This window comes from Mesoplodon bidens, assembly GCF_964165515.1.
Source record: "Mesoplodon bidens genome assembly, chromosome: 1".
In the NCBI taxonomy this organism is placed as follows: Eukaryota; Metazoa; Chordata; class Mammalia; order Artiodactyla; family Ziphiidae; genus Mesoplodon; species Mesoplodon bidens.
The window spans coordinates 179242850-179261475 of NC_138176.1; the positions used below are offsets into that span (position 1 = coordinate 179242850).

At 40.9% G+C, this 18626-nt stretch overlaps 1 protein-coding gene across 1 annotated transcript in view; it reads left to right on the forward strand.

The window, feature by feature from the left end:
• SLC4A4 (solute carrier family 4 member 4) overlaps positions 1–18626 on the forward strand; it is a 349538-nt gene that overhangs the window by 62019 nt on the left and 268893 nt on the right. The window contains exon 3 of the mRNA XM_081248819.1: positions 6973–7152. Within this exon, the coding sequence (XP_081104945.1) occupies positions 6973–7152 (180 nt within the window). The remainder of the gene's footprint in view (positions 1–6972; positions 7153–18626) is intronic.

An 18626-nucleotide genomic window follows, 5' to 3' on the forward strand; every position in this document is an offset into this window, starting at 1 on the left:
TAAGCTCTGCATAATGACTAAAAAACAGCTGAGGGACGAGTTAGACTTGATCTAAAGTTGGCTATTTTGTCCTGTGCAGAGTGAGTGTTCCGGAGTGCCTTAGCTGGAGAACAGAGAGGGTTCACAAGTTATTATCTGGGCTCAACGGGTGTGGGAAGGAGGAGAAATAGTACTTTGTTTCTTCCCCTTTGGAAATAGGAGGGAGATATAAGAACAACACTTACCTTTGTGCACCAGACACATTGGAAAAGACACTTTATTGACACTATTGGATTCGGATTGTCCATAAAAATGCCTAACTCTCTATCTCCATACATAGAGATTTTGTATATATATAATAGAACATAATATAATATATATAAATCTCAATATAAATGTATAGCTGTAGGTATAAATATAGGTAGTTTATATCTACAGATATGAAGATAAAAGAGGTTTTGCTAGAGCAAAGTTAAAATTACTTTGGAGAAGCAGCTTTTTAGAGATTGTGAAGCACTTCAGGAGCTGCAGTTTATAAATGATAAGGTGATTTTTAGTCCTGTTTATTCATCAAGGTAGGTTTCTGTAGTGCCTTCAAGTGGTTGTTCTGGCCTAGATATCTTCAAATAATGAATGATCACTGAGTGTAATAAGGTTGCATTTCTTTAAAAAAAAAACTCACTAATTCAGACTTCACACAGTGCTGGTTAGTTTAGCTTCTGTTATCAGCTATTAGTAATGGAAGCTGTATTGGAAACTTAACTTCAGTGTGTGGTCATAGGGTCCTCACCTTTACCTAAACACTGTGATTAGGACTGTTTTGCTAAAAATGAGCACTTATAAGGCAGGTGCATAAGTTTCCTGAGCTTTAGCTTGTCCTTTAGGACGAGAACTGAGCTAAGTCACCATAAGCTCATCTCCTGTTTGAGACCTTTTCCTCGTGCTGTTTGTTCTTGCCTAGAGATTGTTATCATCATCATGATTATCAGCATCAAATATTAAATATTAAAAGTACTGTGCCTAGTAAACACTAGGTAACAAGCTAAGATTTCTTATCAGTCTTGCTTGGGGGAACCCCAAGTTGCCTTAAGGATTTCCGGGAGGCTTTCAGTGAACAAAATTCCCATGCAGTTCAGTGGGAAGAAAAGTATTTCCCTGTTTTTCATCACTTTTACTATTTATTTACTTTCATGCCTGCTCCTAAGTGTAATTGGTAGCATTAATAATAAAATAGATTACTAATCAGCATTCAAAATGGTCTATAAATAAATTACATATGTAGCATGCAATTACCTATTAATAAACACATGCATTTTTATTTTTTTTCTATGTGAAAAGTTGCCCCTATCCAAAATACAGAAATAAAAATCATCCATTGTCCTGAGTAGTGGTGTCAGTTTGAAGTGTGGACCCTCATGCAAACATCTAACCAAGGGCTGACTTACCCTCTGTTAACTGCAAAATTACATCATGCCTTTCAAAGTGAGTTTTCTTTTCATGAACTGGTATATATGCTCAAGTAAATTAGCAGTGTTGCTTTGATTATTTATTAATAGAACTGGTTATGGACACTCTTATGGGTTTGTGAGTAATACACTAGCAAGTTATTTATTAAAATATTTAGGATTAGACATACTGATCTATTTCTTACTATATAAAGTGCCAAACACACAACGTCTGTGGCATCTGGACTTGACACTGTGATTCTGTTTAAGGTTTCTTATGCATGTACTTCTAAAAAACCTTCACGATTCATTTTGGTCCAAGAAGTAAAGTCTTCACAACATCTTTTTAATAATCTATCACTCATCCAGGGTCTTTGCCTCCTCTTCCAACAGTGTTCTTTTCATAATTAAAAAGAAATAATACATATCTCTTAAATTTGCCTCCCTCCCCTATATCCCCCTTGGCAATAGCTACAACATGTTTAAGGCATCTTGGCATAAGACCAGGTTACTTTATTTTTAAAATTATTATTATTTTTTCTTCTTCTCTTTTTTTTAACATCTTTATTGGAGTATAATTGCTTTACAATGGTGTGTTAGTTTCTGCTTTACAACAAAGTGAATCAGCTATACATATACACATATCCTCATATCTCTTCCCTCTTGTGTCTCCCTCCCTCCCACCCTCCCTATCCTACCCCTCTAGGTGGTCACAAAGCACCGAGCTGATCTCCCTGTGCTATGCGAGCTGATCTCCCTGTGCTATGCGAGCTGATCTCCCTGTGCTATGCGGCTGCTTCCCACTAGCTGTCTGTTTTATGTTTGGTAGTGTATATATGTCCATGCCAGTCTCTCACTTTGTCCCAGCTTACCCTTCCCCCTCCCCGTGTCCTCAAGTCTGTTCTCTAGTAGGTCTGTGTCTTTATTTCATGACCATTTTTTTTTTTAGATTCCATATATATGTATCAGCGTACGGTATTTGTTTTTCTTTTTTACTTCACTCTGTATGACAGACTCTAGATCCATCCACCTCACTACAAATAACTCAATTTCGTTTCTTTTTATAAGACCAGGTTACTTTAGATAAGCCAAAGAAGGCAGTATTTAATTTATATTTGGGGAATATTGCTGATTAGTTCTGAAAGAATGATGTAAAGTGCCAAGTGTCGTGGAATCTTTGCTTTGAACTGGAGAGAACAGAAATTCCATTGATTATATAAAGAGCAACAATGTGGATAAAAATCAAATTGGGAACATCCCTCAGTATTAGAGAAGTTCTGTAGGAGGCTGGGGGTGGCTGTGAGGGAAGGTAGATTTCTGGGCAGAGATTTAGGCCTATAGATTTAGCTGTAGCTAAAGGATCACCAGAGGACAAGTAGAATCTCTGCCTAGAAATCTACCTTCCCTCACAGCCACCCCCAGCCATCCCCAGCTTCTACCCCCAGTACTGACATCTCAGGTCTTAAAAAATATTTACATACTGCTTTATTCCAAAAAGGTTTCATGTGAAGGGAAAATAACAGGTAAAAACTTGGAATAGCAAGGTTCATGTTTAAAATTCACCTCATGAAACTCTGTCTACCTACTACTGGTTGGCCCGAGATTTGTCTCTTCTATTTCTAGCAGTCAACATGAGGCAGGAAACACAGTCAATTATAAGGTAGTGTAAATATAGTGTACGTTACAAAAAAACAACCCTAAAAACAAACAAAGCACCACCAAAGCAGTAATAAAGCACTCACTATTCTTTTTTTTTTTTTTTTTTGCGGTACGCGGGCCTCTCACTGTTGTGGCCTCTCCCGTTGCAGAGCACAGGCTCCGGACGCGCAGGCTCAGCAGCCATGGCTCACGGGCCCAGCCGCTCCGCGGCATGTGGGAACTTCCCGGACCGGGGCACGAACCCGTGTCCCCTGCATCGGCAGGCGGACTCTCAACTACTGCGCCACCAGGGAAGCCCAAGCACTCACTATTCTTGATGTTGAGACCTGAGAGATATTTCTCCTGTGGGATTTTATGGGTTAGTTGGTGACAATATCCTTGACTTCCCTGAACCTTGGTTTCTTTGCCTGTACAATGGGGATAATGACAATATTTAATTCTTGCAGTTGTGAGGATCGCATGAGGTAATAGAAGTAGGAGACCTAGCCAGAACCTGGCATATTTGTAAGAATTCCATAAATGGCTGCTATCATCTGTATGTATATAAACACAGCACCATGTTTCCTAAAGGAGCTAATGATCTATCCTGCATAGAGAGGCATATGTTGTTAACCACTCATCCACTGCAGAAATTTTAGTTTGGCTCATTTGATAGGTTTAATTCTATAAAGTCCTAAATCATCATTGGTAGGGAAGTGGGTATCTGTGAAAGCCTCTTTAACATGAATGGCTACAGAGTTACTAGTTGTAAAAGATCTCTGGTGGCCTGAAATAATGATAGCAGCTCTCAGTGCTGTTAGTTTAGAAATATTTTAGGAATTGGGAGAAGTGGACATGATAGCACGGCAGGACTTCTGCTTTCACCTGAGGTGGAGCACCTGAGGATGGAAGAAACAGGGATCACCTAGTGATGATTTCTGATGGTCAGAGATAACCAGGAAAGCCACGTTTTCTTCCCAGTAGTACTGGCTGTGGATGGACTGTGAGATATTCCCAAGACATTTAGAGTTTCTTGGGAACTTGCACCATCTGTCAGAGAAAGGCATGTGGGGTATTTATTTGAACACATGGTACTGAGGCCACTGCCAAATCAAGGACTGAATGCCCTTTGACTCACACCTAAGTGAACATTGTCAAATGTGGATTCCAGTAGTTTTACTTTACAAAATTTTGAGTCGCAAGAATGTAACCTTTATTTTAATAACATTTAAAACAATCACCATTTCCTTTTGAATTCTACCTATTAAAATTTGTTTTTTGCTCCTTCTTTTTTTCTTTTTTTTTTTTTTTTTTTGCGGTACACGGGCCTCTCACTGCTGTGGCCTCTGCCGTTGCGGAGCACAGGCTCCGGACGCGCAGGCTCAGCGGCCATGGCTCACGGGCCCAGCCACTCCGCGGCGCGTGGGATCTTCCCGGACCGGGGCACGAACCCGTGTCCCCTGCATCGGCAGGCAGACTCAACCACTGTGCCACCAGGGAAGCCCGGGGCTGTCTTAAAAGGAACCATATTCATGGTTGGTACCTGGGCTTCATGGTGCAGCATCGTGTCTGAAACTTCCCCACCTGTGGGAAAGTCGGCGGGGTTGGGTGAGCATCTGAGGGAGGGGCAGGAGGAGATGGGGATAAGTTGAACCTTATTCCTAAGGCAGGGAGGAGGCCTGTGATCATGATGCGAATACAGTGGCACCATTTTTATGGTGATGACGACTCCGGTTAGGTTCCTGAAGGTAAGGTACATTTCTCTCCTGGGCTTTGAAAGCTCACCTTCTGAATTGTCCCAACTCTTTTGTTGGGTTGACAACAGCAACACTTTATAGCCAGAAATCTTACCTTAAAATCTTATCAGCCCATGTAAACTGTCTTTTAAATGATTTATCAAATATACTGTGCAGATTTATGTAAATACATTAAAAAATCTTTCTGTGTAACATCAATTTGACTCATGTAGCTTAACCACTACATTTTTTTTTTGCTTGGTTACCATTTTTTAATAAGAAAATATGTTTTTGAACATCTTTATTGGAGTATAATTGCTTTACAATGGTGTGTTAGTTTCTGCTGTATAACAAAATAAGAAAATGTTTAATGTGACAGGTTAAAAAATTTTTTTTTCAACCTCTTAGTTTTTTTCATGATGTTTTCCTATTTCTTGAACCAAGGCAATCAAGCTTTCAGAGTTTGATTTACTGAAGAAATTGGCTGGCTTTGCTTACATATATTGTGTGACTTGAGATAAAGCTGCAGGACTCCCTCAGTAACTGGAGAGCAGGAAACAATTGACACTGTTTCTTAATTCACATTGTTTCTGAGACATTTCCTACTTCCTAGTATAATATAGCTTTCCCATGAGAACAATTTGCTTGTAAATGGTTAGACATGATAAATTTCTCATTGGCACACATTCTGTGAGGAGAATTTCACTGTGCTTTTTAGTAGTTGAGTTGGTGTGTGTGTCTGTGTGTTTGTGTGCATGTCTGTGTGTGTGCTGGGGGCTGGTGCTTCATGTTTTATGTAGATGCCTCCAACTTCATTCCAAGTATGAGATATTTTCTTTTGAATGCTTACCCATTAACCTAGGGTTCTGCATTCCTTGGTTGGAACCTCTTTCTTGATATAATTGTTTTAATCCTTCCAGTTTAAGGGAACAACCCTGTGAATTATGGTGTTTTTAGATAATGCCTGATGAGTTACTGTGGAAAGGAATTCACAGCATTTACATCAGACATTTGCATGTATGTGTATTGCATGTGGGTGTGTGATATTGTCTGCAGCACTGTAAAGTGATCATCAAGGAATAATGCCAGAATGCGAAAGGAAATCCGTAGATTATCTCATCTTTTTTGCAATTCCTATTTGCAATTCAAAAAAAAAGAGAAGTTTTCACATTACTTCCGAAATGGTGGTTCCCGCATTCAGAAGTTAGACTGTATATAAAGTGAAAGTAAAAGTTTTCCAGTTAAAAAAAAAAATGTAGAACTTTGAGTTCCTTTTTTTTTTCTGTCTTATCAGATTTTGTAAAAATAATACCACTTGTCAGTTTTGCAGCTCCTTCCATCTAGAGAACTAAAAGCATTTCACAATCTTTTTTCCTCATGCCCTTCTCTTCAAGGCAATCTTTACTGGGCTGGGTTTATTTTTATCACTGCAACAACCAGTTTTTAGAAACTTTTGCAAACGAAAAAAGAAAAATGAGAATGGCACTGTAGCTGACATTCATTTTAGCTGTTTCCTAGTGTGAACATTTGAGTATTTCTAAAATTTTCTCTCCAAATATGACTTATTTTTTCTTAGTTTGTCCCAGTTCTAAGTCTCTATTCTGCTGATTGGGTAAAAAAAGTTTTAATATAAAACCTTATACCCTGCAGAATGACCTCTTGACCTTTGAGTTAGATCTCCCCCCTACCGCCCCCCCTACAGTTCCAAGAGCTCCTTTTTCATCACTGTGTTCACAGATTCCAGGAAGGTTAGCACTGGAAGGGCCTCTAGGGATTACCCAATTTAAGCCTCTCTTTATATAAATGATGAGATTGAGGCCTGGAATGGCTAAGGGACAGGCTCAAGGTCAAATAGCTCATTGATGGCAGAGGTATGACCAGAATCAAGGATTCCTGATTTCCGGTTCAGTATTCTTTGACATTCCTAAACAAAGAGTCTCTCTGGATAGAATTAGAGTACACCCTCACTGAATCCTAGTGCCAACCAACAGGTAGCGTTACAGTCGAGCGCAATGAAAATTGGGAGGAGATTTTATTTTTCCAGTTTATTTGTCAAATGTGGAATGGTAGTGTTGAATTCATAGACATTTTTTTCTGACCTGTGGGTCTTGTGCAGTTTCTGTGCAGCGGAGACTGTGATTTGAAATGACTGGTGATTTGTGTACCTTCCTCAGGCCACCACACCATCTACATCGGGGTCCATGTGCCAAAGAGCTACAGGAGAAGGAGACGTCACAAGAGAAAGGCAGGGCACAGAGAAAAGAAGGAAAAGGAGAGAATCTCTGAGAACTACTCTGACAAGTCCGACGTGGAGAACGCGGATGAGTCCAGTAGCAGCATCCTGAAGCCTCTCAGTGAGTACTCCCTGGGTGTGGGTGCCTCTCTCTGCTTCACTCCCGCAGCCTGGGGAAAGACACGTGTCAAGATCTTGTGGCTAACAGGGAGGGACACAGCGATACTGCAGGTGTTGCCTCTAAAGCATAATGTCTCTGGAGAGGCTTTTCTTGTCCCAGCAGGTTGGTCTAGGAGGAGATCTGGTAAAATTCTGAGCTGGTCAGAAAAGATGTGACAGAGTTTAGGCATGGTTGTGTGTTTTGACTAGTGAAGGAGGCCAGAATGTTATAGATGGTATTTAACTGCAGTTATCAACAGTAACTGGGAGATTCTTCAAGAAATTTTTGGATTGTTCCTGCTTAGAAATAGGTTCTATTAAGATAGTAGGTCAAGATGAGAAATATATATATATATATATATATATGACATTTATAGGAATATAGGTGACATTTAGCCAGGTTGATTTAAAAAGGAATAGTGGGAAAGCATCCTGAAAATCAGAGAAGGATGTAGAGTGACACAGCTCTTGAAAGGTTGAACCTGTTAGATATCATACTTTGGATAGAGGTGTTATTAGGAACAGAATAGCAGGAGGTCAAAGCACATCCTTGGATTCAAGCGCTAGGGTGGATGTGTGTTTAGGTGTATGTGTCTCTTGCTTTGGTTCCTTTTGATATGGAGAACGTTTAGCTATCTGGGCAGCTTTGTGGCTGAAGGGAGCATGAATATATGCTGTAGAAGGGAGAAGCAGTAGAAACATATGCCAATTTGGGAAGATTCCCCAACAGGAGTTACATAGTGACAGCTTTTCATGTTGGCAGAGCTCTCAGCATAGTTCTTCCTCTCTTTGCTTCACTTGCAGAAGTCTGGAGCCTGCAATAAAACGCTTTCTTATGGGTGGTGGAGATAAAGATCCAGTTCAGTCTTTGCAGGTGACGAGAAGCCAAATTAGAATTAACAGCTCAGGTGTGTTGAAAAATGAATCTACAGAGTTAAATTAAAGAGTGTGTGAAGTGTAGTGATGTGAATCTGTGAATTTTTTTTTATAGTCTCTCTCCTGGAGCTGAACAGGTGGCTTAGCAGCTAGAGAGGTACTTATGCTGAGAGGAGCCATCAGGTGGACCACCATATTGAAGAGGAAACTTTTGAGGACAGTTTGGAGATGTTCCACTAAATTAAAATTTTAAAGTGTTGGAATAAATGTAAGACTTAGATGGGACCAGAGGGCAGGAGGCAAGAGTTCTGTGCGTTTCACTGGGATGTTGGGGGAGAGCCTTTCTGAAAGGAACTGTTCATATGTTGACTAAAAAAATGGGGTCTGTTTCAAGCAAACGCCTTGAAATGCAGCCAGAAAAGTTCACAGTTAATAGTCTGGAGGAACAAAAGATAACATCCCTTTCCAAATAAATTACTACTGTTTATCTCCATTTGCTATCTGTTTTGGCAAGGCCTAAGCCAGAATCAGAGGTGCCTCTCCACTGTGTGTGTGTGTGATCTGTCTCTCTGTCTCCTTCTCTCTCTCTCTCATAATCTCTCATTCTGCAATTTAAGAACAAGAGTGCATCATCACTATAAATGCTAAAAAGGAAAGAGACGCTCACCTACAGAAACGGGCCAAGGGATTTTGAGATGATAATTATGTAATAGCTTTTTAGGAAGGGCAGTGGAAACAATGCCAGTAATACTCAAGTAGGTAATAGTGAATAAACAGGTCAGAAAGGTACTGAGACTGAACCTGTCTCTCCCACGGGGGTCCTGTGGCTTTCTGTGGCATCTGGGGACCAGTTTGAGTACAACATGTAAAATAAGAAAGGCAGTTCATTCTCTTTACCCTCAGAGGTCTCCTCCCTGGGGAGTACGGGATTGGGTTGTATACTTGGTTTCTGAAGCGATCCTATGGAGACATCATTGTTAAGGACAATGATAATAAAGCAATGATTTATAAATTTGTATTTTATAGTTAGTTACCTTCTGCTAGTCACTAAGTTATGCTGTCATACGCCTGTGACATATTTGACATGAGGCATCCAATTTGACATGAAGATCCTCTTGGAAATTACCCTATTTTCTCCGCTGCTTATCATGGAGACTGACGAGATTGGTCGCTGGTTTATCTGGTGCAATTCTACTTAAGATTGTTGCACTCAGATATGGAAAGACATTTAAGCCTGTGATTTGGGGGAAGCTACAGGGCTCTGACACCAACATGAAGATAAAATGCTTATGGGAAAACTCACTGAAATATCTGCCATTACTGTCTGTCAGGAACAGCCCCACCCAGTTTATGTTGTTCTTGGATCTAGGGTTTTTTTTTTTTTTTTTTGCGGTACACGGGCCTCTCACTGCTGTGGCCTCTCCCGTTGCGGAGCACAGGCTCCGGACGCGCAGGCTCAGCGGCCATGGCTCACGGGCCCAGCCGCTCCGCGGCACGAACCCGTGTCCCCTGCATCCGCAGGCGGACTCTCAACCACTGCGCCACCAGGGAAGCCCTGGATGTAGGGTTTTTGTTACTTATGTTTACAGACATACCAGGTCCTCTAGACTAGATTCTTGCAAGGGCCTGGCATTGTAGCAGGTGATGCTTGTAACTTCTGAAGAAGCCCCACATGGAAATAGAGTAACTTGATGAGAATCATCTCTGATTTTTTTCCTTGCTGTCACCTCCATATGCAATCCATCAGTGACTTCTCTTGGTTTCTACTTCTAAAATATGTCTGGGGCTTCCCTGGTGGCGCAGTGGTTGGGAGTCCGCCTGCCGATGCAGGGGACGCGGGTTCGTGCCCCGGTCCGGGAGGATCCCACATGCCGCGGAGCGGCGGGGCCCGTGAGCCATGGCTGCTGAGCCTGTGCGTCCGGAGCCTGTGCTCTGCAACGGGAGAGGCCACAGCAGTGAGAGGCCCGCGTACCGGAAAAAAAAAAAAGGTAAAATATGTCTGAATCTGTCTACTCTTTTTTGATTTGGCTGCCACATTGTGGTCCAGGGAATCCTCATTTCTTGCTTAAGGCAACTGCCACGGACTCCACCTTTCAAGTCTCTTCCCACACAGTGGCAGCAGTGATCATCATGAAGTTTAAATTGGGTCATGCCATTCACTCCTTAGAATGAAATCTCGGTTGGGCGTTAGGGCCCACCGTGTCTCACCAGAGTCCTTTGTGGTATTTGCTCCTTGTTCACTTTAATTAAGCCACAGTGATTTTTTTCATTGGTGCCCAAACGTCTTCTGCCTTAGGACCTTTGCTCATGCAATCCCGTCTTTCTGGAATGGTCACTCATTCTGGTCCCGGTTAGCTTTTCTCTCCCTTTATGTTCCAGCTTTAAAGTTTTGTCTCTTCAGAGAGGCCTTTCCCTACTGCTCTCTCTGACGTAGGTTCTCCAGTGTTAGTCCCCCTCAGTTCTTATCTCTTTCCTTCATAATACATGTTTCACTTCGGGATTTTGTTAGCCTACAGTTTTGTCTTGTGCTGATGGTACATCGTAGGCTCCCTGAGAGCTAGGATCAGGTTTGTTTTGTTCACCTATGTTATCTCTGGCACCTAGTACAGTGTCTGGTACATAGTATATATGTGCCTAATAAATGCTTATTGAAGAGCAGGTGATTACTACAGCAGAAGACATTGCTTCTGTTGGTCTATTTCCCACATTATAGGTGAAGATCCAGTTGATTTTCTTGTTTTGAATCCTCACACATGATCTTTTATATTTCCCTGCTCTGCCTTTTTCTCTTGCCATTTCAATCTGGTCCTAACTTTTAATGATGCCACTTTGGGAAGTGCCTCATTATTTTAACTATTGCTAAAGTGGTACTTTGGTCTGGGTACACGACCCCTGAGTGTGTTGAGTTGCTCGTCACCCACAGGTGATGGAAGGAATTGATCCACAGAGCACATGGATTCATCCCGTACATTTAAAAATGCTTACTATTCCGGACAAGAACTCTGGCAGCTCAGCTTCAGAAGCCATATTAAGGAGGCACAGAATGAATAGTAAAGGACATTTATAACAAGACGTAAGCCAAATATCCTCCAGTATTAGGCACATCAGGAAGATGACATAATTAACGGGTTCATTTAACTTACAACACAGATGCTTTTTTTCTCTTCTCTGTGGCTCTGGTCTCAAGACAGGGCTTCTAAAGAGTGGATGCACGTTTTGAATCTCATGCATCTGGAGCTTTGAGGAGGAGGCTAGCCACCTTCATTTCCCCTCCGAGCTCAGCGGCAGCTTTGAGTCCTCACACAGCTGCTCTTCTCAGGGTGGTGTCCGAGCTGGTGTCTCAGCTTGGGACACAGAGAAGAAAGCACATGTGAGAAGTGTGGTACATGAGCAATGGGGAGGGAGGCTGGGGGAGACAAGTGGAATGGAAGAGCAGGCAGGAGGAGAGACAAGGGAACGAGGAGGTGGTGTGTGGAGTAGGTGGTGGAGAGAAAAGCTAGATTGTGCTCTTCCTTAAAAATAATCCTTTCGCCTCCCCCACCATGCACTTTTTTTCCCCCTAAGTTAGCAGCTGCCATCCTCTGAGGGTTGCCCATTCTGGGTGGGAAGGTGGTCCTGGATGAGCTAGGCTCTGCAAGCACAGTGCAGCGGCCTTCCATCAATGGTTCTGACCTCTGCGCTTTGCGTTTTGTTAGTGCCCTGGGATGCTTATGGGGGAATCACAGGCTGCTCTGTGACTGCAGAGACTCTGAAGATGTGTAGAATGTTGGGAAACAGAGCTACAAGCAGAACATCGTGTTCAGCATAGTGGTCTGATGTGTAGTATATCTCTTGACAAGCTTGCACATGCATCGGCGCTGGGCGGTGCTAACTGCCTCGCACACCTGTGTCTTGCCCGTGGTGGAATCCGGTCACTGGGTATGCGTACACAGACACTCATTCAGTCTTGTGGTATTCTTTCTTAGCTCTTTGGATGTGTACCAAAACTGATGCATTTATGCTAGTGAACATTGTTCTGTGAGCCTGGAACAATGGATGCCCGTTGGTGATCCAGTTATAGTCAGGAAACTGAAGCAGAGAAATGGGCAGCTGCTTTTGTTCGGTGCTTCCGGGGAAATGAACAGAGTACCTTTTCATAAGAGCCAAGATTATTTGGGGTTTTGTCATTTGACTTCCCCTTTTCCCAGCTCACACACACCCCTGCGCTCTCCCGCCACCTGACCTCATTCTTCTGGGTGCATTCCTACTTTTTCTTGATTCTTAAATGTTTTTAGGCAAGACCCTTAATGCTGATGTCACAAAGTAAGATTTTACAAATTTTCTGTGTGCCATTTGTGTATCCCCCAAATGAAGCAGTATGTAGGAGAGAAGGGAGTCTTTGGAATGTATGTGAAAGGAGGTAGATTCTGTCCCTGTTAGGAAACAAAACACAAAAGAAATATACCATCTTTTTCATCCTCTTCTCTATCTTTCATCTTATGTACGTAGGAGGAAGTACTTTAGGTCTGAAACAAAGGCTTTTGGTATTAAAAAGTAATTGAAAACTTAAAGTTTGCCTTTTCAGAAGGGCCACTTGTGATGGAATTTTACTGGAAAGGTAGTGTATCATATCAGTTAAGAGCACATATTCAAGCCACACGGAGTTCGAATCCCAGCTCATACCAGCGGCGTGTCCTTGGCAAGATACTTAAGCTCTCTGTGCTCCTGTTTCCTCTCCTGTAAAAAGGGAATAATGACAGAGGTTACTTCGTAGTGCTCGGAGTATTAAATGGTAAGTGTATCTGGTTAGCAATTATTATTTTGGGTTATTCTGAACATTTTCTTCAAGCTCATCTTTTCCCATCCATTGTACACAGGTAATGCCAAAGCTTCAGACTAAAACTTTGCAGAGATTAATTCCCTGTGAACATTAATCACTGTTTTTTAAGCTCTTCTGGCCTTTTCTACTATAAAATCCCACTAGTTCTTCCTTTGATTTGGCTGTCAGCTTGGCTCCTGGCTCCCAAAAGGCATCTTTGGGAGAGCTAAGTCTCTTAACTTGCCAGTGGTACAGCCTGGATGCTGGCTGGCAGGTGAAAGGACCAAGGAAATAAGACTTTCACGGGGCAGAGGTGATACCTATTGTGCTGTGCTTTTGTGTAACATAAGGCCACTAGCAAGTGACTCTGCTTACCAAATGTGTCCTTGACTTCAGTCAACAGTTGAAATTCCCACTTCAGGGCCCCAGCAAGCAAATGGGCTGGCTGTTCCTTCTTTCCTGAAAAGGATCTCTTTCTGGCTCTTTCTTTGTGTTTCTCAGTGAAATTAATCTGGTTAAGAAGGGCAGTTGGGTGGGACGCATCAGCAACTCAAAGGCAGTGAGTGCTGTGCAGAGAGGAAAAATGTTTGGCATACTTGTGTTTTTGGTGGCACAAGGCTGGCTCAACAATGTTGTGTTTTGTGTGGTACAAATAATTGCCGTTTATTCCTCTGTGATGCAGTCCAGTACAGGAGCACCGTGTCACAGCGCTTCTGCCTTCTCTAGCTGGTTAACTATATAAACCTCTTAGGGAGCCTTGCGTTTTGGAAACGCAGTTCTCTTGAAATCACCTTGAAGTGGCCTCCAAGTGGCAGTCCTTTACACTATGGAAGGGTGTCATTTCTCGCTGCCTCTGCCTATTCTATTACAATAGTTATTTCATTTTATCATGCCGTGAGATGTTATGAATAGTGCATTTACGTGTGTCATGGGAGAGCTGATGTTGCTGCTATTTATAGTGACTCATGAGTTCAAGAGGCCTCAGAGGGTTCCACTGTGCTCCAGGTGCTGGGGTACTCAGGGCTAAAAAGAGACTGTGACTTGGGGTGGAAAATGGGGGAAAACTAGAGCTGTATATGGAATTTAAGATGTGAAGTATACTCTAGAGAAGTGAAGAGGGTGTAAATGACTGTCTGTCACAGGTATTACTTCCTCAGCAGAAGGCAGGACACATCCTGTGGTTTGGGTTCAAGGATAAGATTGGAAGCTTGGGGGTGTGAGTGTATTTGTGAGTATGTGTGTGAGAATGTGTGTGATTGGAATGCACTGAAAAAATGAAAGATACTGGTAGGGATCTTCTTGAAATGGTATTCTGTTCAGGAAATTTTCATATCAGAAAAAAAAAAAGGTTCTTAAAGGGCTGTATGGGTTCTTAATACCAGGGATTTAGATTCAGGGCTTTATGGGTTTGAACTGTTGATGCAGAAGTTGGGATGTGGGACCATGGGGGACCATGGGTATACTCTATAAATAAATTCTCTGGAATTCTTCCATGACCACAATCTGGAAGCAGGAATGTTGGGTTCTTTTAATAACTTTCCCATGGATGGGGAGTGTTACTTGACTTTTCATCACATGTCTATAGAGGTGTTGTGAGCACGGAGTCCCCATCCTCCTCTTACCTGTATAATCAAAATCTCATTTATCCTTGATTCTTCCCTATTCTTTTTCTCCCATAATAAGCCACTCACTGAGTCCTATTGGTTTTTCCTTCTAAGTATCTCTTGTGTCTGCCCTTTCCTTTGAATTCCTAAGGCATTATCTTCTTATTTGGATTTTCTGCCTTTAGGGTCTAACTTGAAATAGAAGGGAGTTATTTCTTTTTCTTTTTTTTTAATTAAAAAATTTTTTTTATTGGGGTATAGCTGTTTTACAATGTTGTATTAGTTTCTACTGTACAGTGAAGTGGATTTCCCTGTGCTATACAGCAGGTTCTTCTTAGTTATCTGTTGTATACATATTAGAGTAGATATGTCAACCCCAATCTCTCAATTCAGCCCCCCCTCACTGCCCCACTTTCCCCCCTGGGTATCCATACGTTTGTTCTCTACATTTGTGTCTCTGTTTCTGCCCTGCAAACCGGTTCATCTGTACCATTTTTCTAGATTCCTCATATACGTGTTAATTTACGATATTTGTTTTTCTTTCTGACTTACTTCACTCTGTATGACAGTCTCTAGGTCCATCCACGTCTCTACAAATGACCCAATTTCATTCACTTTTATGGCTGAGTAATATTCCATTGTATATATGTACCACATCTTCTTTATCCATTTGTCTGTCGATGGACATTTAGGTTGCTTCCATGTCCTGGCTATTGTAAATAGTGCTGCAATGAACATTGGGGTGCTGTGTCTTTTTGAATTATGTTTTTCTCAGGGTATATGCTCAGTAGTGGGATTGCTGGGCCATATGGTAATTCTATTTTTAGTGTTTTAAGGAACCTCCATACTGTTAAAATGCACTGTTCTTTTTTTTTGGGGGGGTCACATGGCATGTGGTTTCTTAGTTCCCTGACCAGGGATTGAGCCCATGCCCCCTGAAGTGGAAGCACAGAGTCGCAACCCCTGGACTGCCAGGGAATTCCCTAGAAGGGAGTTATTTCTGACAAGGCTTCCAGGTATCTAAAATGTCCCTTCCATCTAGTCTCTCTTTAATTAAACAGTAATGGTAATAAAAAAAACCTTCTAATGCTCCTCATTACTGAAAGCAGTTTCCTCACTTGGGGTCCATAGACATTTAAAAAGAAATTGAGAATGTAATGCAGTTTCCTCTACTTTTTTCAATAGTTTAAGTAGTTTAATGAAAATTATAGGTTTACTCTGTTTCAGCAAGGCCTTAAAGAGAGCACTTACACCAACTCATAATGACTTTCCCAATTTTTGAACTCCTGTGGCAAGTATTTTATGTTATTTTACAAGTACATTACATATTCTGGTACTTAGGCCTGTGATGCTTCAAGTGTTGACTTAACCTCTTTCATTCAGCTGTGTGTCGTCTCTCCAGCCATATCATTAGAGCCTCACGGGCAGGAGCAATATTTCATACTTATTTTGAGTCATGTTCTGAAATAGCATATCCTTTGAGTGGATGCACAAATAAAATGCCTAGAAATTACCAGTTAGTTTAAAATATTCTGCTGTGTCTGAGAAATAAAAACTGAAGAGGAAAGGTTATGTAATTATTTAGTATTAACAATGACCTTAGTTAAAAAAAAGCTATCCCCCCCACCTAAATCTTATTGAAATGTGATTAAAATAGAAATCACCAGAGTTGTGCAAGAGGGTGAGTTGAATAATGGTGAAGTGAAAAGAGAGAAAAGTAATTTTTCTCATGCTGTATAGTGCTACAGCTTTGTTTTGCAATGATTAATTAGCACGTAAATAAAATAGAAATTGTTCATGTTTTCGAAACAGAAATAAAAGTGCTACCCTGCACGTACTTTTTCTCATGAGAAAGTATTAAAATGTGTGAAGATAATGCATGTCAATGCAAGAATGCAAAATATTATTTTAGATGACATTTCACTAAAGAACCATACTAACATGTTGAATTGGAGTAAGCTTGCCTCTGCGTGACTGTTTGTGGTTCATATTCCACTGTGCTGAGTGAGGATAGTGTATAAAATACGTTACTTATGATAGTGAGATTTGTTAATCACTTGATGTCACCAGGGCTGTTTGTGGAGTGTCTTACATAGAGACTTTTAACAATTGTTATGTATGTGTATTATGGATAAACAGAGTAGTCCATGCTGCTGCAGAGATGAACTTAGGTGACCTTTGTACATCCTTCTCAGAATTATGATGTAATGTTTTTGAAACAAGAGCATCCCTGAAATTTTTTATTCTTCTGCTATTTGCCAATTAAGCAGAATTCCATTTTTTAAAAAAGCAGGATATACTCAATACCCTTAGAAGCCACTTCTGGTAGCTGTTTTATTGTGATCCATCAGTTTGTATTAAAGTTATCCTTTGTCTGTTACCAAATTTTGCCACAAGGGCCACAGAGAAAGCAATTATATTTAATTGATTCTGCTTCATTTACGAGGCTTTGGGAAGGAATAACTTAGGTGTAATGGAAAAATGTGGCTTCTGGATGCAAATTTCCCATAAACATGTGGACCATATAGCAAGTTGTGTTTGTTCAAAACTGAAGTTATTTTCAGCAGAAAATAGGGTGATTTCTGTTACCAAGTCATGGGGATAGCAATTTCTTTAACTAGAAATTCACTGCAGATTTACCCAATATCCAGAATGCATGCATGAGTAACTCTAAAATCCTGTCAGTTCTTTGACTCTACTTTGTTACTTCTTGTGAAACTGCTGAATTCCCCAAACAGACAAAAACCAAGGAAACAAACAAGCAAAGAATTTCAGAAAGATTTTTGGATTATTTTTTTATTGATGTCCACACCCAGAAACAGCTAATACTCTCCCTTGTTCCTCCAATTTTTAAATATAGATTTTGAGCAAAAGATGCTGTAGTTAAGAAGGACTGGAGGTGGATAACTGGTGTTCCACTGGCCACTCATTTAGATCAGATGTGTGTGGCTTGAGGAAACTTTTTCTGAGCTATTATTTGCATGCTTGAACCAAACTTGGAAGGTTTATAGATTTTTTTCCTCTATGAAATGGACTGGAAATACATTTATGACACATTCTCTTTAAGCTCCTTTTATTCTATTATTTTATGATTCTTTCTGACATTTGTAAAGACATCTAAGTGGTGAATATAATGGGATAAATTTGAGGATCTGCTTTGCATATTTTATATACAGTAGAAGTGACAGAGATGCTTTCCTTGTCTGGCAGGTGGGGAGAATGTACTGCCTTTAAGAGTGGGTGTGGAGAACCTTATTTTAATAGAAGGCGTGGAGAACCTTATTTTAATAGAAGGCTCACACTAGTTTAGACGAAAAAAAGATCAATCAAGGGCAATGTATGAGAAGAAAAACCAACATGAAGTTTGTATTTATTTTAAATAACAATTGATTTTTTAAAATGTCATTGAGTTCTACATTTTGGCCAGTCGTAGGGATAGAGGAAGAAAGCACATGAATGGCACTGAAGGTTGGGAGAGAGAGGCGATGACAAATTCTGAGAAGGAGAGAATGTGGAGGGACCCTTACTATTGAGAAAGACAGTGAGACCAAAGAACAGAAAAATCACTGGGCGAGTGGCAGAGGCTAACATCTCACCCCTCAAAATAGAACCCCATTTCTTAGCAGGACCAGGTCTCTACATGCTGTCCTCAAACAAGTTTCAAGTGGCCTCAACCTGCCTTATCTTTAATTCCCCAGGGATACTTTTTCATGATTATGAAATGATGACAGCGATTCTCTAACTAGCTTTCCTTTCATTCATCTATTTACATTACTTCCTTGTATTGGTTTTAGAGTCATGTCTGAGATGTTCCTTCTATCAGGAACTTGGGTCTTATAGCTTACTAGTCCTCTTCTTAATACTTTTTAATAATTATTTTTTTAAAATTCCAGAACACTATGGTATAACCTTATTTAGCATTCTAAAAAGTTCTTTTAAGTATTCTCTAAGTCTTCTAGTAGGCCATGTAATATAACTGCAATTCAACTTATACTCCTTATAGGAGATTACCCCCAGGATTTGTTCAGCCATAAGACAAAGCTGGGGGAAAGTACTTTCTACAGAGGTTACCCTGAGTGTCCACATCAAATCCAAGACTGGCCCTTTAGTAATCTGCCTGATGACAGTGGAAATTCAGTGAGGCAATGGGACTTTTTT